This window comes from Osmia bicornis, chromosome 3 (assembly GCF_907164935.1).
Source record: "Osmia bicornis bicornis chromosome 3, iOsmBic2.1, whole genome shotgun sequence".
NCBI classification, from domain to species: Eukaryota; Metazoa; Arthropoda; class Insecta; order Hymenoptera; family Megachilidae; genus Osmia; species Osmia bicornis.
Window position 1 is genome coordinate 10,329,073 of NC_060218.1, and position 27,313 is coordinate 10,356,385.

At 34.8% G+C, this 27,313-nt stretch overlaps 1 protein-coding gene and 2 non-coding genes across 6 annotated transcripts in view; 1 reads left to right on the forward strand and 2 right to left on the reverse strand.

Moving 5' to 3' along the window:
- LOC114874307 overlaps positions 1-27,313 on the forward strand; it is a 100,740-nt gene that overhangs the window by 34,149 nt on the left and 39,278 nt on the right. For all 4 annotated transcript variants that reach the window (XM_046285280.1, XM_046285279.1, XM_046285277.1 and 1 more), the window contains 3 exons: positions 7,720-7,865; positions 22,056-22,228; positions 23,983-24,147. In XM_046285280.1, the coding sequence (XP_046141236.1) occupies positions 7,721-7,865; positions 22,056-22,228; positions 23,983-24,147 (483 nt within the window). In that variant the 5' untranslated portion in view covers position 7,720. The remainder of the gene's footprint in view (positions 1-7,719; positions 7,866-22,055; positions 22,229-23,982; positions 24,148-27,313) is intronic.
- Trnae-uuc lies at positions 8,100-8,171 on the reverse strand. The gene has a single exon. It is a non-coding gene; the product is annotated as a tRNA-Glu (tRNA).
- Positions 9,829-9,900, reverse strand: Trnae-cuc. Its single transcript has one exon. It is a non-coding gene; the product is annotated as a tRNA-Glu (tRNA).

Genomic DNA, 27,313 nt, shown 5'->3' on the forward strand with positions numbered 1-27,313 from the left:
GTCACACATTAAATCCGGCAGCACGTGTGCGTCCGTCAGACAACAGGAATTTAAATTTCAGCTTGGTTGTTCAGCGACGTGCGGTCGACCGTTCGATCAAATATGAAAAATTGCGATCCACCCCTCTGCCAACTTGTCATCGACTTGTTCGTCCTTTCGAACGACACGCGATCGTCGCGACGCAAAATGAAAATGACCGAGAGAAAAGCGAGAAACAGCTAGAACTTATTTGTGCATCTGAAAGTATTTATAAAGTTTTGATGAAATTGTTTTTATTATTTAAAATGTTTGGTCTTCGAAGATTTGATGACTAATAATTAGTACACTTGGGGGCATTGAGATCAATTTGTTTATATTACTTTTAATTTAAAACAAAAAGTCTAAATTGAAAATTCTGGTGCAGGCTAAAAATTGAATATCAAATAAATCAAATTTGCAGATCACTAAAATTTGAATAAATAAAGAACTTTTTCAATTTTTCTATAAATTCTTTAAAAATCCTTATAATTTTTTTAAGAGAAAAAAAAAGATACGAGGCTTGCATCGAAAGTACATAATCGTCTAAGATAGCTTTCCTGAAGATGGTTTTAGTTACACAAGAGAAGCTGTATGTAGGATATCGAGCTCCATCTCAACTTTTTGAAATTCACCTTTCCGATAGAAGGATGAAAGGAAAAGGAAACTCTTGAACGTTGCATCGTGAATATCGCGAAAATTTCTGCGGATCGCTTTATCGGCACTTTGCCTTTCAGGAAAACCCTTTTCCGCTAGATCCGATGAAATGTAATGCTCTTTAGTTCTTGTTAGCATTTTTCACATTAAATATTATGTTAAATTTATAACTTAATGATGAACCTTACAGAGAACTTTGTACTTAATCATTCGTTCTTATTGTTTTTTTTAACCGACCTCGAAAAGGAGGAAGTTATTCAATTCGATCAGTATTTTTTTTTTTCCTTTGTGTGTTCACCGATTACTCCGAGATGGATGGACCAATCGGAACGAACCCTTTTGCATCTTGTAGGGTATGTCTTCCGATTGGTCCCATTAAAAAAAAATTTTTCATTTTTTTATTGTTATTGCAAAATACATGAAGTTTTTAATCTCAAGATTGGACGATTTCAATGATCTTTTAATATGTTGTCGGGGGCATGATTTTCCTTATGCTTAATTAACGGAAAGCTTTAGTTTCCGAGATATTCCTGAAAAACTATTGTTACTACTATATTGAATTCTACGTATGCATACGGTGTATGAGTCAGCATGCAGTCGCTGATTCTCTACTGTTTCTACAATATACAATGTATTTACATATGTACATACATATGTATTTATACTCTGCAAGGCATGTACCGATCGCGATAAAACCTTCCGCATTTAATAAGAGATATTTCGGCGATGATCCCACTTGCAAAACTGTATGGAACTTGTTAGCGTTGAAAACTATCGTTATTGCAATTAATCAATAAGAACGGTAAACCACCTTACGGCATCCTACAAATTCTGCTCGTTCCACTAAAAAGTGTTAAATAAAATAATTTTTAACAGAAAATACAACTGACTTCGAAATGCACTAAAAAGTATGAAATAATTTCGGTAATTATTGAGATTAGGTTACACCTCACCGATTTTAATGAAATTTAAATATGTTGTAAAATTAGACATTTTGAACAACTTTTTCCTATACATATAACCGCCGCTCAGCCTTAGTTTTCGAGATATTTTCGAAAAACTGTCGAAACTAACACATTGAATTCTGGCCATCCGTGTGCGTCCGTGACAACGTACGCATTAGTGTGAGATCGCCGCTTTTCTACTGTTTTTGCAGGCAGCAGCACGGCGACCGACATCAATATATACAGTGGACCGCAAAAGTATTCGTCCACCTTTTAAAACAGAATACCTCGCTTAAAACTGGACCAAATGACTTCAGGTTTCTCGAGAAGGTAGAAAAATTAATTTACTAAAATATATGCCTTTGTCGTTTTAAAAAATTAAAATTTGCCGAAATCGGGAAAGAAATAGTAAAAGGCAATTTTGTAATTTTTGCATCTGAACCTGTAACGGAAATTTAAAATATGACATTTGTAAATTTTAATATGTTATGTGTATCCTGAAAAATCCATTAAGATCGGTGAACGCATTTAAAAGATATAAGTAATTGAAATCTCCGAAAATCGCGACTTTTCATCTAAGAACGGAACTAGTCACGATCTTAGCTGAAAAGTCGCGATTTTCGGAAATTTCAATTACTTATAATTTTTAAATGGGTTGACCGATCTCGATGAATTTTTCAGGATACACATAACATATTAAAATTTACAAATGTCATATTTTAAATTTTCGTTACAGGTTCAGATGCAAAAATTACAAAATTGCCTTTTACTATTTCTCTCCCGAATTCGGCAAATTTTAATTTTTTAAAACGACAAAGGCATATATTTTAGTAAATTAATTTTTCTACCTTCTCGAGAAACCTGAAGTCATTTGGTCCAGTTTTAAGCGAGGTATTCTGTTTTAAAAAGTGGACGAATACTTTTGCGGTCCACTGTACATACATATATTACGGGTGGGTTTAAAAATTAATTTAACTAATTTTCATGATTTTGAATCCCCGTAAGTGTGTCTGGTCGCCGTTAGGCGACCAGAATATCACTTTACCCTAATCTAACTTAATTGACTGATTAGGTAGAGTAGATTGGGTTAGGTTAGGCTATATTAAATTCCTAGCTGCCATCATAGCTACGATACATTGAAATCATAAATGCAGAAGTACACAAGGTATATATTGGTCATTGGTCGCCGTGCTGTTGCCTGCAGAAACAGTAGAAAAGCGGCGATCCCATACTAATGCGTACGTTTTCATGGACACACACGGATGGCCAGAATTCAATGTGTTAGTTTCAACAGTTTTTCGAAAATATCTCGAAAACTAAGGCCGAGCAGCGGTTATATGTATAGGAAAAAGTTGTTCAAAATGTAGAGTTTTACAACATATTTAAATTTCATCAAAATCGGTGAGGTGTAACCTAATCTCAATAATTACCATAATTTCTACTGCATTTATACAAATACCCAACAGCTATTAATAAAACCTATTTACTCGTTAAATCGTATACTAAATACATTTCAACCTTTTCGGAGGCGGCGTAAAATTAATAATACCCGAACATATGATGATGCCAATAACGATTTGATAGGTTGCTGACGCCTGAACTAGAATCTTCCTAGTAGAAGAAAGTTTTAAATTTTGCGCCGCCTCCGAAAAGGTTGAAATGTATTTAGTATACGATTTAACGAGTAAATAGGTTTTATTAATAGCTATTGGGTATTTGTATAAATAAAGTGGAAATTATTTCATACTTTTTAGTACATTTCGAAGTCGGTTGTATTTTTTGTTAAAAATTATTTTATTTTTAAATAGTATCTTTACTAAGACAGAATTAATTTTTTAATAATAATCTTGAAGGTAATTCTTTAGAAATTATTTATAGCACAAAAATAACATATGTTCAATATTTTCTAACGAATCCCTACTTTTTCTAGAATCAAGGATATATTGTTAATAAAAATTGCAAATTGTACATTTACCAAATTTTAAGCTTCTTCTGGGAAATAAGTTGTGTACGATAAAAATAGTGAACAGATTTTTGTTATTAATAATATTTGCGTTTAAAATCGTATAATATTAATATTACAACTGTAATGAATCCCTTTTCTGGTAGCTGAAAGAACCTATAACTTTTATCCGAGAAAAGTTGAAGCGTAGAATTAACATACTTTCCGTTCGTTAAAATTGCATTTTCAGATCAAGCAATTCAGGCAATCGCATAATTCAAATTGAATAATCTTCTAATCTCCTTTAAGCATCGGGTAATCGATGGCCTAGTTACGTCAGTATTCCACATTTCCTTTATCGCGAAATGATCCACAATTTGTCAGTTGTAACAGAATATAGTACATCAGAATAGTAGAAAGACGATGTATTAACAACTTAATAATCTATTAAACATTTTGATTGATAAATTATTAGGTATATTAATTAAATATACTGATTGACATTAAACAAGTAGGTATATACATATATCAGTAACAACTATTTATTATATCATCGTTATTTTCCTTTGACACACTGGAAGAATTTTTTTTATTATTTTACAATTATTATAGTATCTCAGTTTGCATTCGTTATAAGATAAATGCAAGGTTGGATAATTTCTGGGAATATATTTGTCGCAATAGAGGCTAATACTTGGTCGCAGTTTCCTCGATCCTCCAAACAGAAGGAATTACCTCCGATGTCAGTGCTTTGATGAGCCTTCTGTAAATACCGGGAGCAGAAGTTTCCAAGCGAGGGAACGATAAGTTCGCGACATTTGCATTTAAAACATACATAGAAAGAATGATCGGTATCGGTTGGAAAGTTTCGGATTAAAGTTTACCCGACGAGCTGAATTGTCAACGGAACCACGGGTTGCGGTGTTATTTGGAAACCAAACGTTTGTGTGAATATTCGTGGTTTCAACTAACATTGTGTATAAATAGAAAATCGAATCAATAATATTGTTTTCTTAAAAAATTATTAACACAAAATAGAAAAATTTAGTAATAATATTTAGTTTCTAAATCAGTTTCGAAATATCATTATGAAAATACTTAATACTTCATTTAATGATATGTAATTAGTAATATTAACAGCTCAATCAACAGTGAAAAAATTATGAAATATCGTGGAAATTGATGTCTTAAAAATATTGTGAAAATTAAATAATAAGATCTAATAAAATAAAATATAATGTGTAATAATTTTTTGGGAAAAAGCTTTTATTGATTCATTAGATTTAATTTCATTACCGAATATTGAAACGTATATGTATGACACATATCCTGATATCTGAAAATCAAATTACCTTGACGCGCATGAAATCATTGTGAAAGATAATCGGAAGTTTGCCAGTTAGTCGTTGCATAACGGAAAGGACAAATGGAGCTGATGAAGTTAGAAACATCCGGCTGAGAATCGAGGAGATGGCAGAAGAGCTGAAACGATGAATTCGTGGCTCAACTATTTGTAATTCAGTTCCGTGGATAACCCGATAACCTCCGACTTGTATTCTAACTCCACGAAATCAAATCGAAAGCCTTGACTCGATACTCTGTTTATTCTCGCCATGTGGCTAATTGTAAGTTTCTTGTAATTGGAAAACGCGTAAAATGGTACTGAGCCTTTGTACCTGCACCCCATTCGATAACGACTTCTAGTTTGAAGAGGACTTGTCGAGCGCATAAATTAAAAAATATTGCAAATATATTATTTTCTCATTTGAGAAATTTTCATAAAATTATTCCAATTATTATTATTTTTTTAAAAATATTAGAAACGAAGGGTTTCTAGAATAAAGTTATTTTGATATCTTTTATATCTTATCAAATTTCAGTTTATAATTATTTTAAATTTGAATACTTGCTGAAAATGCAAGAGAATATTAGATTTGATGGCCGAAGAAAATAGAGTTGACCTTTATTGTTTCTCCCCTGTTGGTCTATCTGTCGATTGCCTCTCAAAATGACCGCACACCGCAAAGATTTACCGTCCACAAATTCGCGCACATGGCTGGGCGTAGGATGGCCTGCGTTTGATTAAAAATCGATCCTCGGAGTTTTCGTTTTTCATTAACGAACGTTGCTGCGATTCGCAATCTTTGCCAATCGTTGGCGACGTGAAGTGTATCGGAATTCGATGTATGCCGTGTTGGTAACAACGCTTGGCAAAATTAAAAATTAATTTGAACGGTGTTCGGTGAAAAGAAACGAGTTTCGTTTGTTGCATATCACAGAAGGAATATGTAATTTCTTGTAATTTAAATGTTTAATTTCGTATGATTATTTTAACAATAAATTTTCATATATATTCCATTCACATTAAACTGCAAATACTGCTAATGGAAATAGAAAGAGTACGCTATTGAGAACGAGTTTAAATATCAAGCGAAAAATCCTGAAAAATGAAGTGTAATTACGAAGGCGACCCCAAATCTCTCCATTTCTGCGAATCTTATAAATACAAACCACGGGTCAATTTTCACGCGTTTTCTCTTTCACAGCTGACTCCCGGTTGCATTTTCCCAAACGTATAACCTCGTTGGTTTTGCATAAATACACGTACATTTTCTCGTGCGTTTAAACGGATTCCCTAACGTAATTTAAAGCTAAGACCGTATACCGAACGAGCTTTAAACTAAATAATATGAGACACTTGTTTCGCTGCGTTTACCCGCAGTTATGTTCTAAAACCGTCCAAGAATCTAAAGGAAGAAATGGCAAAATATAATATTCATTTAATATGAAAATTTCAAAATTTATTTATTGAAATATTATAATTTAGTATACATTCGTGGTATTGCTCATTTTTTCTTCAAACGTATAACGATTAATGCTAAAAATTTTAAAATATTTTTAACCACTACACGATCTATTAATTTCAAGTTTCTCTTAATTATTAAACGCATAATTTAGAAAAATTCGTCGGTGAATGCCAAAAAAAAAATTAATTTTAAAATGTTTCTAGCAAGCAACGTTTCATTAATTTTCTAAGAAGTGTACCATAAAGTTTCCAAGAAATTTGGAACTCCGCGTCAATGATTTCGTTCCTAGCTGAATATTACTTCACCTTTGAAATTTTCTCGGTGGATTTTTCATTGGCGAACACAATAGAGCGATACCTACGGGTAGAAGTCGAGGAACAGTAGGTTGTCTCTGTGAAACAAGATTGAAGCAACGTGTCGTGCAGCTAGTCGAGAACAAACAAATGTAAACAGGCCGGGGCGTGCATATTGGATGCATCAGGCTTGTTGGCCGCACGGAGCTTCGATTATTTCAATCCCTTTTGTTCGACGCGTCGCTTCCGCTCCATTTCAAGCTGCGAAGCGTGCAGCCGAAACGAAAGTCTTTCTTAATTAATTCGATCGCGATTTGCTCCATTTTACGATCATTCGTAACTGACAATAAGAATCATAATAATATGTGTACTTAAATCGTTATCGCGATGGAAATGTGATTCAATTTCAATTCAGACCAGAGCAGTGTCATCAAATAGTCTATTATTTAATTAAGCGAAATTTTTGATAATTTATTAAAGTGAAAAATATAAATTTTTAAAACTCTAAAATTTCAGACTAACTTAATACGTTAAATTATTAATATGTCAATATATTCCGGATCTTTGATGTAAAAATCGTTAGAACAAATAATTTCTTCATTATTTTGCAAAGTTCCTCGTCAAAGCTGTTCTTTACAAGCGGTCACTTTGTATCAAGTACATCGCTCCAACTGCTCAACTATTCCTAGTAACCGGTAAACACGACACTTGTCCATTAAATCGTAACAAAGGCACACGTTCGCTCGTGGAGTAGTTGGGAAAGTACAGGAATGTGCGGTCCAACTGCTGCAACATTGTTAATCTGGTACTTTGGTACATGAAACACCCTGTTGCACCTGTTTAGACGATTATTAATCATATCATTCCAATTCAATTTGCTGATTATAATACCAGATTTTTAAAGGCGAATAAAGTCGAGTTTTATCCATCATTTCAAGTCATTCAGAAAAAAGGAATTTCTAATAATGTGGGTGATGGATTTCTATGGAAATTCAAACGTCACCCTAATATGGATTCATATCCCATTCTTATATTGATTATGCCATTTTTTTGTTATATAGGATGCAAACCGACCTGAGTGGAGGACCTGGTCTCGCTGTGGTAGCGGGGGATGTGCTTGCTTTGCGAGGAACAGGACTTGCCGCTGCCGAAACATGGGCTCTCCTATGCCAGGCTGCCCAGGCCCTCCAGGATCTGTTCTTGTCAAGTAAGTTATTTTTTTCTCAAAGCAAATATTTTAACCTTAAAGCTAATAGTAGTAGAAATGCTGTATTTCATCATTTCTGTATTAGTAGTTATTTTCTAGTTTTCTGGTAGTTATTATATAGATTTATTAATAACATTTTATTAAACTATATTATAACGTTAATTACATTAAATGATATGTAGGGTATTACAATATATTTATTAATTAAGAGCAAACAAAAATAAAAAAATAAATTTCCGGTACCGGGAATCGAACCCGAGCCTCCTGGGTGAAAGCCAGGTATCCTAGCCACTAGACCATACCGGAGATTGTTGAAACCTTTTTTTCCAATTGACTACAAATGTTGTATATAACATCATTTTGTTAAATAAACATTACTTTTAAGTATTTATATTTTTATATTTATTGTAAACGTTACTGATATCGGTATAATATTCTTTATAAATTTCGGAAACATGAATTATATTTTGAACTACGTTTTTCAACTAATATGGGAAATATTAAATTAATATTGTCTACCTTCTTTTATTTGATATTTCAGTATATTGTTTGATTAAATAAAAAAAAGGCACAAAGGAAAGCATTAATATTTGCCAACGTTTTATCCATCGCTAAGCACTATGCAAGCTTATCGTAGATACAATTATGCACCAACGTCGTCCCATTATCCGCGCCAAAATTAATAATGTTCCCATTTAAGGTGTCCGATACATCCGCCGCGACCCGCAGGCGATATAAAGCAAGCGTCTGTGAGTAATGTCACAATTTACAATGCAACTTCGTGTGATGAATGATCAGTATTTACGTGTATCTTGAACGATGTCCCCGTGAATTCTGTTACAAAACATTCAGCGAATAGAGGAAACCAACTTATAAATGCATTAATTGCCTTAATGAAAATGGTTTTATGTAACATTTTAATCAGAATTATCAACTCTTTCAGGATTGCATCTTTTTAGATGCATCAGTGCATTTATGAAAGAAATGAAATTTCTAAATTATTCAATGAACCATCTAATTTATTTTTCTTTTTAATTAGTTAGATATAACTCATACCAATTACACAAGTAGAAATAGTTGCAATAACTAATAAATTCAAATAAATGAATTCGAATCGTTGATGGCTCGAAACAGGAGTTTCATTTAAAAACAAATATTGACGGAGTAGAAGTCTTTGATGTCAGTAGTTTCATTTTGAAACTTGCGATTTTAATCATTTCATTTTCATTTTACTACTACTGAAGATACTGATTAACGTTCTTAATAAATATGGTCAAATATTTGCGGATATTCTAAAAAGTATTTGTACAAAATTCATTTCAAAAAGAAATTAAAATAGGAAATTATACAGACTGCAACCCTCCATTGATTGGTGTTATTAAATTTCAAGACAAAGACTGTTCAGAACGATTTTAAATCGCGCGATCCTGTCGATTACGGTTTACATCGTTGGATCAGGATGTTAGACGTCGTGCAACCGACGTTAAATATTCAATAATCGCAGGGCGTGGAGAAACGTGACCGTCAAGGTACCGTTGAAACTGCAACCGTTGCCCCCTAATGCATTCTACTCGAAGAAACGTCTACTTTCGAATTCTACTTTCTCAGCCCCGACCCGTGATATCGAAGCGTATTCTATTTTACGCTACGACGATTATGAATTGATAAGAATGACTAAGGTGTATTTTCGTCGTTGGTATTTCCGTCGGATCGGGGTGGCCAATGAATCGCTGATTTTATTCAAGGAATTGTAACGGCACCTGACATTTTCGAACCGTGTAATCTTGTACAGGATCGATGTATTTTTTTGGAATCTATCATTGTTTACCGTTATGGATGTACAGATATAGGTATGTATTCATAAAATAGAGAAGACACGATAATTAAAATTATAGAAAAAATTTAGGGAAGAAATGATATATTTTTCTTATGATGATGCTATTTTCTGGTTCAAAAATAGAAATTCCGGTACCGGGAATCGAACCCGAGCCTCCTGGGTGAGAGCCAGGTATCCTAGCCACTAGACCATACCGGAGATCTTGGGAAAATTAGGGATGTTACCGAGTGCCAAATTCACTATATATAATTTAACAGTAATATCTATAAAGAAAACTTTGAAAAATGAAATAAAGAATTATTCAAGTTGAGTTCTAATTAAATTACACTTGAAACAATTAACGTAATGAATCATCTGATATTCAGACTTTAGGATGTGACGTGGGTGCGTAATGACCGAGACACTTGATAACAAATAATAACATTTATTATCAAGACACTGGCAACTTTCCGGTACCTTCTCTCGTTTTTCCGTCGAAGTCAAACGGTCGTCTCAGGAAAAGTGCGGAAGGGGGAAAATAACCCTCTGCTTTCAAGGACTGACTTCAAGAAAACGTCCCTTCATTACATCTGGCAGTTAACTGTTCCTCCGACCGAACCGAAGTTCTGGCAATCGTCAATTTTATTGCCAGCCCTCGAGTTCGGTCGTACACGATATACCTACAGTCTTTGAAAATAATACAAAGCCCCGGAAAACCTTTCCCCAAGGCGACACAACAGGCCGCCACAAGACGAAGTGGATTTTATTGGATTATGGGATTAGTTTAATAAAACTCAGCACTTCTATTAAATACGATATTTATTTTAAAAGCTTAGAAGAACGTCTTTACTGTGCTGTGAACGAGCAAGGAATGAAACCTCCTGAAAATGCACGCAGAAAACTAGCGCCCACTTTCAGAAAGAAAAAAAAACGGCCACGGGCCTTCAATGTGTTTATTGCCCCAGACCCTTAGGTCTGGTGCGGCTTGAGACCTATCGACTCTGGTGACAGAACTAGGCCTTTGTCTGATGGTCAGTGTCCCTCAACATAGAGATTCGTTTTTGTATACACATTATAATATTATTCCAACAGATTTTGATTAAATCAAACTGGTCCCTGGTCTTATTCTAAATTTTCATTTACTTTTGTACCAAGGATCACTTTGTTTCTATTTGTACCATCAGTTGTATATGATATCCTCTATGGTACCATGTAACCGCAATGTGCACCATGCTGATGAAGAAGCACGATTTCACGCGTTACTCCCGCATAGCTATACGATTCGCTCATATGGTTCTTCGTTCTCACGCACCAGTTACTAGGCGTGTTTACAATCTCGACAATCTGAAATTGCCAGCAGGTATCCTGAATGCGTTATACGATGCTACCACGGCATAGCACAACTGAGGAACCTCGTGCGACAAGGGCTATCCGCTGGATACAGAGTTCTCGAGCCTCGAATGCCAAGGATTTGTCCTTGCATTCGGTCAGAGATCGCAACGGACCCAGAACGATCATGGAATCGTAGCGGTTTAGAAGCATTCTGATGTTTACTCTAAATTCCAACCGATACTATGTGTCGCGGTTATTCCCGAGGAAATTTCATTACTCGTTGATTAATTTAATTTAATTATTTCAGGTCGCATACACCTTCGTGGTTATTAGCGAATATCGTTGATTATTATGATTATTCGTGGTGTGTAACCTTGGAATATGATCCTAGAAAAGAAGGAATAGTTCATCTAAGGGGGATCAGTCTAATTAAAAAATAAACTAACAAAAAATTGCAGAATTACAAGGAGAAAATGTTGCTGATACAAATTGTAATTTTATGAAATGGATCGAATGTTTAGCATTGTCTAATTTATATTTCTTCTTCAGGGTCGTCCATAAAGGATATCTGTAGATTCCTACCATTTTTAGGTTCCCCTTGCTTTATTATTGCACTCGGTCAAAAAATAAAAATGATGAATTATTAAAAAAATTTCCGTATGAGGAGGTTTATGAATGGACGTCACAAAAGACCAGAATTCCTCTCGTCCTTGTCACATAGAGTAATATTTTGATATCCCCTCCTCGTAGAGGCGCGTGCTAATAATACAATACGTATGTATATTCCTCTTCGTCTGTCCCGATGGTTCACTTCCGTTGTTCCTCCCCGTGGAAAATCGCAGAAACGTCGAAACGTCGAAAACGTGGCAATAACACCGAGGCCTATGCACATAGCTGCAAACGAACTCGCAAAGTTTGCCAGTGAAATACGTGTCTTCGTGTCTCTGATGCCGGTTACACGAAGCTCTGTAAACAGCCACGAGGATGGTGGCAGTAAACGCGAGAGAAAACGAGCCGGGTCAAGCTGCCCGATAGAGATGAAAATGGAGCAGCCGCGTAATCCCAACGTATGAGGTTGACTTTATCACAGTTATCCGGCTGCTTCTCGTCCCTCCGCTTTTGAAGACGCGCACCGCGCTTAACCGTGTTTCTTTCTTGTCACCCATCCCGTCGCCGCATCGTGGAACTGTTTCATACCTCGAAACCGGGACGACGCGGGCTGTCTCGCTTTTGATGGGATTGAATTTAATAATGGCACCGGCAACTGGAGTGTTTATTATTTTCGGAAGGTTTGCGACCATTCGTTGGAGAGGAGAATTGCGGTGAAGGGTAAACTTTGCTGGAAATACGTTTGGTGGTGCTTGGAATTATTGAGGGGAATTGTGTCTTGCTACTTGCTTTGATTTTCGATACCTGATTTCTGTAATTCTGTTAAAATATAATTTTCTATTTGTTGCTTAAGTATTCATATTTTTCGTGATGTTCGAAGCAGAATTATGGAGTGGTACCTGCTTTGATTTTGGAAAAATAATTTTTGTAATAGGTACTTCAATGTTTCGTTTATTATACTGTTAAGAATGTTAGCATATATTTTTTTACTTTGAGTAGGAATGGGTAATTGTGTTTAAATTGCAAGGAAATATTTGAGAAACCTTTTAAGTAATGATAATTATTCAATTTTATTCAGTTTCATAATCACTGAATCATATGAAGTGTACACGTACATACGTCAGACACGTAGAGTGATTGTACAGCGCTGGATGAAGAGCAATTTCAACGTGGTAATCCCGACAAATGATGTTGATTCAGACCTCGCCACATTTGTGTTTGCTTTTCCTTCTGTGCTTCTGAAAATGTGCACGCGCCCCATTTTCTGTCATTTTGCTTTTTATTTATGGATTTCTGATGCTGTTCCATAAATTTAAGTGTTTCTACAAATACGAGTATAATTTTGTCAGAATTGGTAGACTTAAGCATTCCGTTAATTAAAAATGATAATTCTTTACGATATTAAAAGGAAAGCGGCTGACAGCTCACGTAAAAGTTGTAAGATAATTCTGAGAAGAGTTTCGTTTCCAGGCATAGTTATGATCCTCACCCCGTGGACAATATCAATGTCACTTTATAATATGCCAATGGGCGTCGAAATACGTGACTAGAAATTTGGATAGAGGAGAAATCAGTTTCGAAAGGAGGCGCGTGCCAAGGGTGATTCAACTTCCCCTCTTAACCCACCACCTTCTGTTTCCGTTTTATTGATTCTTCATGATTTTTTCGGAGGGACATTCACCGCATAGAATTGATAATGAAATGCTGTAAACGATGTGCCACTTCATTCTTGCTTCCCTTCTTCATATGTATAATTTAAGAAAGACAGATATATGTATTTATTTGTAAGGCACTGATTATAATTAATTCAAATTGGCTTAGTTCAAATATTACTAACATATGTTATTATCTTTGCAAAGTATCGAGCACAGTATTAAATTACAATATTTCTATTAAACATTTAATAGAAAAAAAGATCTTGTTCTCATTATGCAGCTGCGAAAGTCCTTTTTCAAGTTCTGTCTCTGATCTTTTTATCCTATAATACTTTTAAATTCTGTAATCATGCAGTGCAGTCGTATTAAATGCGAATGACGTTAAAAAGAAAGCTTAAAGTCACTGAAATTAAATATTCATATTTTAGCCAAATTTCCTTTCTACACAATGTTTAACATTTAATATTCGTAAAAGTTGTTCATTACGTTTGAGTAGTGTAATTAATTATTTATTTAAATAAGTATTGTAGGCATTTGTATTAAAAATATCGATGGCATTCAAACAGTGAATACTTTGATATAATAAACTGTATTTCGGTAACAATTTCTGGCGATAAGACGAAGCACAACAGAATTCGAAGACTAAATTAGTTCAAATTTCTGACGTGAGTTAAACTGTATCAAAGTATTTAACAGGGCGAGGATAATCTTAGCGTTTAGTTATTGGATCAGTAACTTGAACTCCGTATAAGGAACATAGACTTAAAGGATTTTACATGAAATTTTGGTGTAAAAATATTTTTGAAAAAGCACTTAGCGAAACTTCATAATTTATCTGAAATCAGTTACAAAATTTATAACGAAATCTTGCCTTTTTGACAAATTTTCAAATCAAAATGAGTTTTTATCACTTGAAAATTGATTGTTGTTTGAGATTAATCAAGACAAATTGTGTTTAGAGGAGCGATCACTGTTTCAATAATGGCAACGCAAATTCGCAACTTTGTTCATCCATTTACTTGCAGAGGGGTCATGACAATCCCCATTCGAGCTTTAGTCTTGATCTCCCTATATCCATCGAGCTGTACATCCTCTATGTACCCGTTGCTTCTACCTCGACCATTAATTACCCTGAGCCCTAGAGTAGAGTGAAGTGGCCTACTCAAAATCGTCTTTCGCATTAACGATCCTGCCAGCATGCTGCACAATTTTTTTTCATCCAATTTTTTATTCAACTCTCGCAGCATTTCCCTAATCGAGTATGGCGATAAAATACTCTAGTGTTTCCTTATTTAATTTCTTATTTTGATCATCCTTAATGGTCGACGCAATCCTTGTACTGCCATTACCACTTTGTGGCGAGGATTTTTGCTCGATAAAAGATGATTAATCATTTTCAACCAGTGATTGAAGAATTTTCTTTCTTCAAAATCATCATGCATCGGGTATGCTTTGCTTCTATTTCAAAAAACAAATTAAAATGAATAATAATGATTAATAAGGTAGATTATTTAAGTAAAAGGCAAGTGAAAGTACCATTTTATATCATCGAAATAAAACGACTGGTCGTTAGAGGTGTTCTACAAATGGAACTCTTTTCCTCGCTGAAGTTGAGAAACATTTTGTTTTCCAACTTCAACCGATTCAAGCGTGCTACTTTGTTGTAATGGGACTTCCGTGTACCAACTGCGAGATTGTAAATCCAGCTCACGAACGAATTACGAGGCTGAAAAAACGATTACCATGGAATAATGACTCGGAGAAGCACTCGATAACAATGAAAAGAGATGCGTGAAGTACTTATTGATTAACCACAACGAAAGGCTTTAAAAAACAACTACTTGAAAAAAACAAAAAATTTAACATAATTTGTAGAATTATCAAATATTCCTTTATCTAAAATTTAAATTTCATTTTGTACTTTATAATTAGGCTACAAAAATAAATTTCCATTGCATTTCATCTGATGCTCTAAAAATAACGAAGAAATGGTAAAAAATAGAAATAAAATACATAAATATTTGTCATTTGTCATTTTTTTTTACTATTATCCACAATCTACCATAATTACCATAATCTATCATTATCTTACAAATGAAAGTCCTTTAAATTATTTTTTTAATAATCATTTAGAATGATGTTTGCGTATACTTCACGGTAAAACCTCTTACGAGCCACGAAAGAACGAGGGTGGAAAAAAAATTCGCAATGAACATCAGCGTTGATTTAACGCGAGCCATTTATCGACGTTAGCCGAGAGAGAGAGAGAGAGATGCAGTGTTAAAAGGCAGGGGCATTTCGTTTCTCTAACGAAAGAGAATACGCGAAAATTAGAAATCCCTACGGCGAGTGACGGCTGGGCATTGACTACTACCTTTACTCAGTGAGTAAATATTTAGCCACGGACTGGCTGGGCGGACGGTAAATGACGAAATAAGGACGAGAAGCCATTAGGCCACTATCTTGCTCAAAGAGCGAACGGGTCGCTCACCCCTGTCCTCTCGACTCCCCAAAGCGACCCCGGCACCCAAGCCAAAGAGGTGAACGAGATGAGGCCACCTGGCTGGCGGCATACCGCTGTAAAATATGCCCCGTTTTGCACACATCTCGCGAACCTCTTCTATCTCTCTCCTCCCCCCTTCTTTTTTTTCATTGCTTTCCATCGTCCAAAGGGCTCCTTCATATATTCATTCCCCCCCTCGGGCGACAGAAAAGCCTTTCGCCGAAAAGAGCGATTGTTCGGTTGAACGCGAGAAGTACAATCGGAGATGAAATTGTAAGAATTTTGCCTATTTTCGTGTGGTTTTTAATAGCGGATCTTGAAAGTTGAAATAGTATTCAATTAACCCTTTCGTTATAACTGATTGTATTAGAAAACATTTACGTATGTTTGTTTATTAAATCAAATATTTTTAATCTTTTAAAGTTTTTTTATAAATTTATTAGAAAGACTTTCTTCACTTTTAGTCGTTCTTAAATATTTCTTTATCTAAAATTTAAATAAATTAAATTCGAATAGACCATTCAACGCCTCATTGTAATTTCATAGGTCCTATTTTTATAAAATAAATAAACATGCAAAATATGTACTTGAAAAGCTGAAGTTATTAAATTATTAGTTATAAATGAAAATTGCTGTCGTGTTATCACGTAGACTGTCAAAAGGGGATCAGAAAGTTTCAGTTGATTATGCTAATGATATTCTGTTTGGCCAGTCGCCGAGCAACCTGCGAATAAGCACCATCTTGAGCAAATTTTTCTTTCGCTTCATCGCAAATGGTAAGAGACTTGTCAGAATCAGGAATTCCTTCGAAGCATTTATGGGGCTGATGGAATTTATATAGTTTCCTCTGGCAAATCGTCTGTTAACGCGCAATCTTTTTCCGATACCTATAAATCTTAGTTAGTTGGAAGAATTATATTTCTATTTTTTAGGAATAATTTATCATTTATTCAACCATTTAGCAATGACAAAAATTCATCTTGCTTAGCAATTTACCTAATAATCTTATTACCATAAATAAGGTTCATTTGGGAATTTAATTATTGAGCCAAATAATAGTAAAAGATATTAGAAAAAATTACAAAATTTGCAAAGTACTAACTGAAGATTAATATTCTTATCTTACTGTAAATAAAAATTGATTTTATCTTTTTGCAATGCTTTACTTTTTCAAAAAATCTTACTCTGATAAACATGTTTTTTTCTTATTGAATCATTTCTCCCCCGCAAGGGTATCCTCTCCAGAATGCCAAATTGACCGTGAGATGCAATAGCCAGCGACAAATTCTAAGCTTTCGGGCAATGGCTGGTTCCAGAGGGAGAAGACAGGGGATGGGGATGATTTCGAATGGTCAGTGGAGTAGGTAGCATTTAATAGGACGGACAGGAACAGAGAGCTGTAGGAGGCTATCCATCAATGTCCAAGGCTGTATATACAACACAGGGATATATGTATATCCCTATCCTTTTCCGCCCACGCACTATACAGGGTGTCTCAATAATCATGATATAATGTAGAAGAAATTTCTTTCTCTTTAAAAAGATTCATGAAAACAGTTTGTTTGCAAAAGAATTGATGATTACTTAATGGATATAAGCAAGAAATGGTTCCTGATGTTTAGTGGGGAAATATTGAGGAGGATGATTAATTATAAATATGAAATAGGGCGATTTTGATCGCTTATTACAAATAAGGGTGATTAGCTTCTGAAACTATACAGGTCTGGAAGGGTCTTTGATCTTTCCAAGTGATTTTTGGGAACTGATGATTAACGAAATGATTAATGAAGTAGCAGAATATTAATCTCTTCAGAAAAGCTTAAAGAAACACAAATGACATACGTTTTGAATGAATTTTTTCCCGATGTTTGTATTTCGCTGTTCGAATGGTGTTGAGGCTTTAATCTAGGTGGTAGAATTTAACGAGCAAAACACCTTGTACAACATTGAAAAGCAACCGACGACGCATGTTTGCTTTTCTTCGTTTGAAAGGATCGTACATTTTGGTGCTCTTTTGTAACCGCTGCGCTGATGCATGTGGAAACTTCACGAAACTTTTTCTGCCGCGGCGAAAAAAAGCATCGGGAACATTTGATTTCAACACGGATTTGCGAGAACGACGCGAAATAATTACGTAAATCTCAAACACAGGGTTTTTGACCGACTCGAGCTGTTTACTCGCATGTATAACACGTATTTTTTAAAGTTATTTGTTGCACGTTGAAATATGAACCAGTTTATATATTAAATATATCAATGAAGAATTTATATATGTATACACCCAGTTATTTTCACCAAATAAAGAATCGAACAGTCGACTCATTGTCAGTTGACTTTTACCGATAAAAATATTAGAAACAAAGATTTTCTTGGAAACCGAAGTTTGTTACAGAAATTAGAAAACATCATGACTGTGTTTCCACGATATCTCAAAAACGGTAAGACATCCAGCTTTGAAACCAATTTTAATCGGTTTCTGGTAGTCAATTTAGGTTATATATCGAACCTGAGTTCTCAATTTTGGTGGGGCCATTCGGAAACTTATCCAACAACATTTTCAGAAAGAATTCTGGAATTGATTATTTAAATTGACAGAAATACAAGGGATGAAGGTTCTTAACGTACATATTTGTTACATTGATAACAAGAACAGCTTGCCGAACGGTAAAAATTGTATAAAACGACCCCTCCTCTTTTTTTCAGGCCAGAGGATTGAATTTTAAATGAGAGTGCATTTTATCGATCGTATATTTTGCTTCAAAAAATTTTGCTTACATAAAGTCGGTGTTAAAACGGTTATATATTTCCGCCTTTTTCAGAGCGTGCACTTGAAAAGAAAAGAAAAGATACAAAAGCATGATCTAATTTATTTATTACTTAAAATTCTGCAACACAATTTAACATCCAATTTCTTTTTTTTCTTATTTACGTGGTAACTAGAGGAAGTCCAATTTATTTTGAACAAAATCCATATTCACCATTTATTTATCAACATAAATAAATTTAATTATCAGAATCTACTATTGTAGAGATTCAGTTGATTAATCAAGAAGGTTTTGGTTCTCCCTCCTTTTTAAACATACAAATTTTAATATTAATTTTCAATATAATGACTGTTAATTAATATAAATACCATGTTCCTATAGAAAATTAACATTATTTAATTGTTTAATTTAAATAGCATAATATTCAAAATTATTTTTATCCCTATTTTTACTATTATTTAGATATATTAATTTTATATATAAATTCATCTCTACGCGATAGGTAATTAATTAGATCTAATCAAATTTGATAGAATTCTTCTCAACACGTATTTTACAATACTCAAAATTCACCAAAAAGCAGTTTCAAAAGACCCCAAAAATTTCAATAAAATAACGCCTCAGAAGATCAAGGGGAACCTGTTCTCAAAAACGCATTTTGTTAGAAATTGATATCTCCGTCGGTTCCGGAGATATGAGACTTCAAAGCGCTCTCGTTCAATATGCTCGTAGTGTTGAATGGCGGCCGAATTCCAGGAAACTCCGTGACCTAGTTTTTTTTTCCTGGAAATGCGTACGCTGTGAGTAGTAGTAGTAAAAAAAGCAGGCTGACTCAGCGTCTGTCACTGACCAGCGCACACGTGACCAGCTTAGGGTAGGTTAGCGAATGAGAGCGAGTGAAAGGTCTCTATCCGAGCGAGACAACAGAGTAAAAGATTAAGAATTAGGTATGACTTTCTTTAAGCCATCATATCTCAATAACGGAGTGTGCTATCGGAGTGAAACCAGAAATGTTTCAAAGAGGAAGATTTACAGTTTACAATGGTATAAAAGGCACGACATTAAAACGGCAGGTTTTTGAGTTATTTCAAATTAAGTTTCCATGTTTCGAAATCATCAGTTAGATATGGTAGAATCTAATAAGTGAATGCCACTTAGAATTTTTATTTATTTTCTCCCTTTATCTTAATTATCTAATTAAATAATTGTTTATTTTAATGTGATTAATACATTGAAAAATTTGCTCGTCAAACTGAGCTACTCAAAATATCTAATATTTTTACCTTTTACTTTTGATCTTTTTTTATTTATTGATAAATTGATTATTTTAATAGTAAACAACAACAAAATTATCTTAAAAGCGCAGAGGGTTAAAGTTTCTATTATTTCAAAATCAGAAATGAATGAAACACAATCCAAATCGAATCATTGCTATCTTCTTTGTTACGTTGATCCATGAAATTTTTGTTCTAATTAAAACGCTGCTTCCCCCGAGGTAGTGAATATCGATAAGCGTCCCGAATCGGAGGAAGTTTAAGTTGCAAAGAGAAAGAGGATCCCCTAGTTATTCCAGCGCAGACGGCGCGGCGCGCGGCGCTTCAATTTCCTTGGAATTTGTCCGGACGGAAAGTATTCTTTGGTCGGGGATGAATACCTAAATTAGTGGGTCACAGCCAGGGGAGAATATTCGCTGTGTCAAGACGCTTTAGCGGCCGTTAGCCTGTTAATGTCCCTGACAAGCGCTAAATTAACGCCTGAATGGCGAATTATAGTGGATTTACAGCGTTGGTAAAGGACAGATGGCACTTCTGGCCAGACTGTTTGCCGACTGTGCTCGGTGAAAAGCTAGCTTCGCTCGAAAAACAGGCAAAGTGTCTTTCGCAACGAACCTGGGACGTGCGCTCTGCTCGGTTTGCTTTGCATAATCAGGTCTCGTGTATTTTTTGGAAAAACGACCATTTCAACGGGGAGTCTCCTCGTTAAGGCAATTGGCCCGGAAACGGACGCTGTGAAACGCGGTTGTCGACTATTTTTAAGCTAAAGCCTGACGCAGAAAAGCGCGGAGATTTTAGGAAGAGCCAGGTAGTAATCAAGGATTTATTCATTTTCATAAAATTTTAAAAGAACAAAATCTTTGAGATTTGTAGAAAATCACTGTGCAATATAATCTTAGTGACCAGTCCATCAGTTTTGACCAGGTTATCCTACTATACCCTTTAACAGAAACTTATGTACTTGAAGATTTATTACAGAAATTCAAAGATAATTGCAAAGTTCTCTTTCAAACAAAATTGAAACAGTGCACAAGCATTCAGTTGCTTTTTATAACACAAATGTAAGATATTTATATCGTTGAAGCGAGTAAAAAATTGTTTAAAATCGACCGAGTATCCCAGAGGAAGTGGATCGACGAGCTAAAAGAAAACCGAAGGATATCCTACGGAAGCCCTTTTCGTTGCTTCCATTACACAGCAATTTTATCCCTGATCATTACTCCATAATCCTGTTTCTACGATTTGCTGGCTCTATTTCCGTCATTTCGGATCCAATCTAGGCACCATCACGTTTGCTCTCTGGCTGACTCGACTATGTACTTAGATTACCAGGATACATTTACCGTTCCCGATGGACCGTAGATCGATGCTGTCTGATCTGTTGCCACTAAATTTCTTTACCTTTTATTTCGCTGCTTTTCGTCCGAACTGAAAACATTTCAGAGATAAAATAATCGCGTTGTCACGATAAATAGACTGAATAATCTGCAATTGTTGATTTTGCTTCGGAATACGCTTGAGTATTTTGATTGTTCTAAACTCGCTAGTCATACCTAAACTTGTTGAGTTTATTAAACAACTTGAAGCAAAAAAAGTAATTTATTAATTTAGTTTGATTTTGAGAACGTCTCGCACACCCTCGGTTCTGGCCTCTTCCTTTCTTGACCGTTTTTATGGCATGGGTCATTTTTGAAGACAGACTGCGTGGTCGTGCGAACTGTTTTCTTCGCTTCGCTGCGTTCCTTCTGCGAGGGAGTTATATCTTGTTAAACATCTTTAATTATTATTTTCAATAAAGTTACACTTCGAAGCGAATAACCAACAGCAATGATATTGATGGTTCAAAGTTACGACATCTGTGACCAAAGTCCAACTACTTTTGAGCTTGACAATCGTGAGTTTGTCGAAGAATTAATTATAAACGTCCCTCGAATCGAACATCTGCGACATTTCGTCGGATATGTGGGTTTCGAGTGCGACAGCTGCCGGGAAAATTGCGAGCACAATTTGGAAATGGCGATAAAAACGATTGGGAAAGAAAACATTGATTCATGAGATTGTTCGAATCGCGAACGTACCCGATGTTGAAACGTTAATGAGATCTCAGATTACATGTTTTCGGAGCGAATAAAATAGCGGTGGATAGTGTCGATTGTTTTTGAAATTAGGCAGTTGAAAATTTTTGAAATGAAAATGGAAAAGAGGGTGAAATTAATTTTCTTAAAATCTGTTACAGACGGCGGCGTGGTGGGTGGTTCGAGAGCCGGACCAGTGGTAACACCTCACACCTTGGAGTTAACACCACGTGGCAGGGTTTTATTGCAACTTGCACCACCCGAAACAGCGAGGGCATATCTTCCACCGGAATATCGACCGGGTCGTGTATATTCCGACACTGATTCTGAAAAGGTACGTGATACTAATTAGGCACTACTTTACTGTTACGCGAAATTAATTACTAGAGCAAGGATTTTTCATCCTTGTATGTTAATTCTTGCAATTGGATCGATTGAGAGTCGGCGGAACGTATTTTCTCGGTTAATTGGAGGTGTACGAGAATGGCGAAGTGTGAAACTTTATTCAAATATTGTACGGGAGAAAAAGGAATAAGAGGTATTGGCACACGGTCGTTCAAAAGTGTATCATAGATAGCGATATTCTATTTGAAATAAAAATGATAATTATTCAAATGAAAATATTAAATAACAGCTCGTGGAAATAAATTCAGCAATAGCAATCGGTAGATATATTATTTTCGTAAATAGCATTTTAAAAACGGGTTTGTGTTAAATTTTCTTTTTTCTTTATTAATATTTATTTATATTAATCTTTAATGTTTTATGAAAGGTGGATATGAATAAAATAAAAAATACATAGATTTAGAAAATATGCTTATATTGTTGCAATAACTGCAAATGATCAAATATCAAACCAGTTTTATAATTTCATAATTAATCCTCATTTACCTTAAGAAAAAGCATTACTGAATTAACTCATTTCTTTAGATCCTTACATTTTTCTTAAATAATTGGTATTTCGATCGAAATTAACACGCCATTTTAATTTATGCGAGTCAATAATTAGAGTCGTGATATAATAATGTTTTATACAATGCAATATTTCTTCGTGTAGAATACATTACAAAGTGGGTGCAAATGGCTGCAAAGCACAATTGAACGCTTAGGCATTGAACGGCGGCCAACAAATTGGCGAACCATTTGTTTATCGACAAATTACTGGCCTCTTTTTCTATTTCCATTCATAGTCCTCTGTTAAATGCAGGTAGAAAATATTTATTTCCAATTGAAAGCGTGACGTGCAGGTAGCTCGATTCATTTGAAGATTGACTGGAAAACAATAAAACGGAGTACAATTAAATATGAAAATTGAGTGTCACCTGTGTAAATATTTATTATTTTATTTACGTAACTAGTAATGAAATTATATAAATTACCTTTGATATTGGTCCCCTATTTCAATTATTTTAATTTTTCAAATATTTATTAAACGTGGCTTAACAAAAAATGATTTAAATTCTATTACCGATAATATTGGTGATTTAGTTTGAAATTTAGAAATTACAAGCTGTAATTTACAAATTCGTTACTATCATTAATTGATAAATTATCGTACAAGAGAGGCGAGAAAGTAACATTTTCAAGTGTCTTTGTTTTGAATTCTGCGGGAGTCTGTAATTAACGCCAGGCCAATTTCACGCGCAATTTATTCGCGCAATTAACGAGTTGATCGTTAAATCCTTTTTTCTTTTCCTTTGGTCGCTAACGAAATACCGTCGCGTCTCTCGACGCCTTTGTATTCCTTTCATCTGTCCTTCTTTCTCCTGCCACATTTTTCTTTCCATCCGACTCTGTTCCGTTATTCTTTTCCTTCCTGTCTGGCGTCGGACGGGACGCCGTTGTTTCAGCTAGCCGGTATTTATCTCCTACAGATTAAACGGAGAACAAACGGGAGGCGTGATAAATAAACTTCGAGCATTTCGCGCCCCTGCATCGTTGCTCTGAATCGCCCTATCTTTTCACCCGGTCCGTTTCAGTCTGAATTTCAAATGTAGGGAATTATCGAACGCTTAATGTACCAAAATATGATAACATTTTTCAAATAAGGAGGAGAGGAGAGTTGAATGAAATTTTATTTGCTTTCAGATGTGGATGTATTCGCTGGGAAGGGCATTATTGGACACGACCCCGAGAGTCGCAGCATTGACAGGAACGGTTTCCGTTTCACCCTCGTCTGCGCTTCAATCCGTTTTAGCAGCCATGACGGAACCCGATCCTCGAAGACGAGCTTCCTTGATGAATCTCCTAGACGTAAGTCTGTAAATCTAGTTGAAATTCTTTTTTGTCACCGGACTCGCGAGATTTTTCATGGAGATCGTTTCTCGTTGCTATCTATGGATAGAACCGGACGTTGCAGAGGGAAGGAAGAGATAAAACATTTTCTCCATGGTGAACACTTGAGTATCTGAGATCTTCCAGGTGTATACTCGTTGTTGTGAAACTTGGAGGCTGCTTTTGTTTTAGGATGAATTTAATTGGTATCAGGTTGAGATACAAATAATAAAAATAGGGCGTGGATTAAATAGGGGGTACGTTAATTGCTAATAAAAATGATTAATCCTTGGACGGCGGACCATGGAGAAAGCTCCAATTTTAATTTAATATTATTTTCAATTTCTAAATTTTACAATGTTCCTTTAACACTACACCAATATATTTAATTTAAAAATTATTTGATTTGCAAAGATTAAATAAAATAATGGAAATACACAGTGTAATTTTCAATTTATTAACAGTATCCATAATTTTATTTGAGAATTGTAATTAAAATTGTAATTATATAGTATCTCAAAATTTTTAAATAATTAATGATAAACATTGTCTGAGAATTATGCAGTTCAACCTTCATATCTTACCATTTCATTTTATTATAGTTTACTGATTCTAAATGAAACGCATCCCTTTGACATTTCAAAGAAACTCACCAGGTTAATGAACATAACATCATTAACTCCTATCTCAAAATTACATCTTCTTCCGTGAAATATGTATATCGCGTTTCAAACGATCCTTGGTAATTAGACTGCTGATGTTTATATAAACACATATACTTACAATGAATCATTTTACATTAAAAACTCTAATAAAAATTTTATATAATTATTTTTATTAAACTTTAAGCTTCAGATTGATATATCATAAGAACTCCTGGAACACTTATCACATTTCTCATATTTTTACCACTTAATTTTATTCCGCTATTTCTATACATTATAGAAAAATAATTATACAATTTATTCATAATTATACCAAAAATCCATAAAATCTCATTGAATCGCTGAAACACTTCACGTTTCTCATCTTCTCACCATTTCATTTCTATGCAGCAATGTCAATGCACAAACGTGTCTGCAGTTTGTTCATAATTATACCAGGAATTTCTTCGATGCACGGTTTTTGCCAAGCTGAAATTAATTTCCGTGTCACGGCCAAGTGCAGCGAACGATCTTGAATCACGAACAAGGTTGGAGGAGCAGCTGCATCGGAGTTGAATCGGATGCATACGTGTGATTCGAACAACGGGAAAAGCCGTGGAACCAACGCGAATAACAATGCAATTTTCAAGCTATAAAATGCAGTCGTTCGGTGTCATTGAAAATCTTGGACCATCGCATCGGGTACCTGGATGAAATTTCTGATCTCTCTTGCATAAGTTTATGCAAAACGATATCATTTTTTGGCGTACATCGAACAGAACTGATTTCGTATGCAACGAAAAATATGGAGTACTTTTATCATCGTTCATGTTTTCGGCGTGCTATTAATTATAGCACGTTTTCCTTTTGTTTGTGAACGAACGGATGTTCTATTATGGAGGATAATTATTCTGGAAATTAAAGTGTACCATTAAAGGAAATGAAATGCCATGCTGTTCTGAAGGTTCCATTATCACTGTGAATATGGTTTATAAATTAACATTGCGGTTTTTAATCATCTCAAATTGTTTGAGAGTTTATTGGAGCTACCTTTGCATTTGTCATCGTTTTATGTTTCTTTTATGATTTTATTAAACACATCGTGTTATTGTTCTGCATTGCTGGTAAGATCATTAAAGCTGTAATATTAATATTTTGTATTTGATATTCAATGTTTTGCAATATTATTAAGTATTCAAGTGCTACACGTGTTCCAATTTACACGTTTACAGAGTGATAAACGTGATAGCGTAAAATATGTTAATTGCTGCAGTGAAAATTGCCATTCATGGTGCAATATCATAATTAGAATTATTAACACATTGAACGATCAACAATTACCAGCTTCATGAATGTAATTAATTTGTAAAAATTCAGAGAAAATAAAAATTTAAGGAAATAGGGCATAAATAACACTTTCGTTGATAAGGGTGTCTATAACCAGCCATAATTAAATGATTATAATAAACGTTCATGTGGTGAACATTTTTAAATTAAATCTTACCGTAATGAAAGCATTAAGAAATAATTGCAGAAGTGAAACTTGATTAAAAGTAGAAAAGTGTGATTCCTCTTTATTCATAACTGATTTCAAGTCGCATAATCGTGGGAGATGGTGTTCCATTAAATGGTCCGCGACGCAAAGGGGCTCAGATTACGCAATTAGCACGGTCTCATCACTACTGTCATCACGCGTTACCGATCCAAATTTAATTAATATCGGAACCGTGAAGGCCAGCACGATCCGTCGAATGGAGGCGAATATGACGAACATAACGCGATCGCAGAGAGCACTCGAGCTCTTGCGAAGGCAGACGCGGAGGCCCGTTTTAATTGTATTATCTATCGCGCGAACGGAATGGAGAAGACGAGCAAATGGAGTCCGACGATTCCACCCGGTAGTTAATACCTGACCTAAACGATTATGGGAATTTTCAACGACGGATAATCTTTCATTCCTGAAAGTATGTAAATGATATGAAAGTGTAATTAATATTTTAAATTATTAATTAATAATTAATGATATGCTAATTTCTGATTTTTGTAATTTTTTATGTTGGATTTTTGGCAATGAAAATCAGTGTAATTAAATTTTAAAATATAATTTGTATTTTTTTGGTAATTAAAATTTTCTCCACTTGTATTATAATAATAATAATAATAATAATAATAATAATAATAATAATAATTGCAGTAAAATGGATACATTCTTTAGTTTCATTTAAAATACTATCAGTGAATCGATAATTAGTAAAATCTCGTTGGTTTTAGCATTAAAGATGAAAAGTATAATTTTATCAAGGAACCCCAGATTAACGGTACGGACGTCGTTTTCTCAGAAGCCAGCCACTTTTAATAAAGCCATTTATTAGACCGGCCGTAATTCATCGGATGCACCGGAATAGGTCGCAAAATTGATGAAATCTCGAGGCGAGGGCGGCGGTGGCACGCGAACTTATTCCTCCGCCACCAATTTCTACGAGAACTCGTTGACTCGCAAT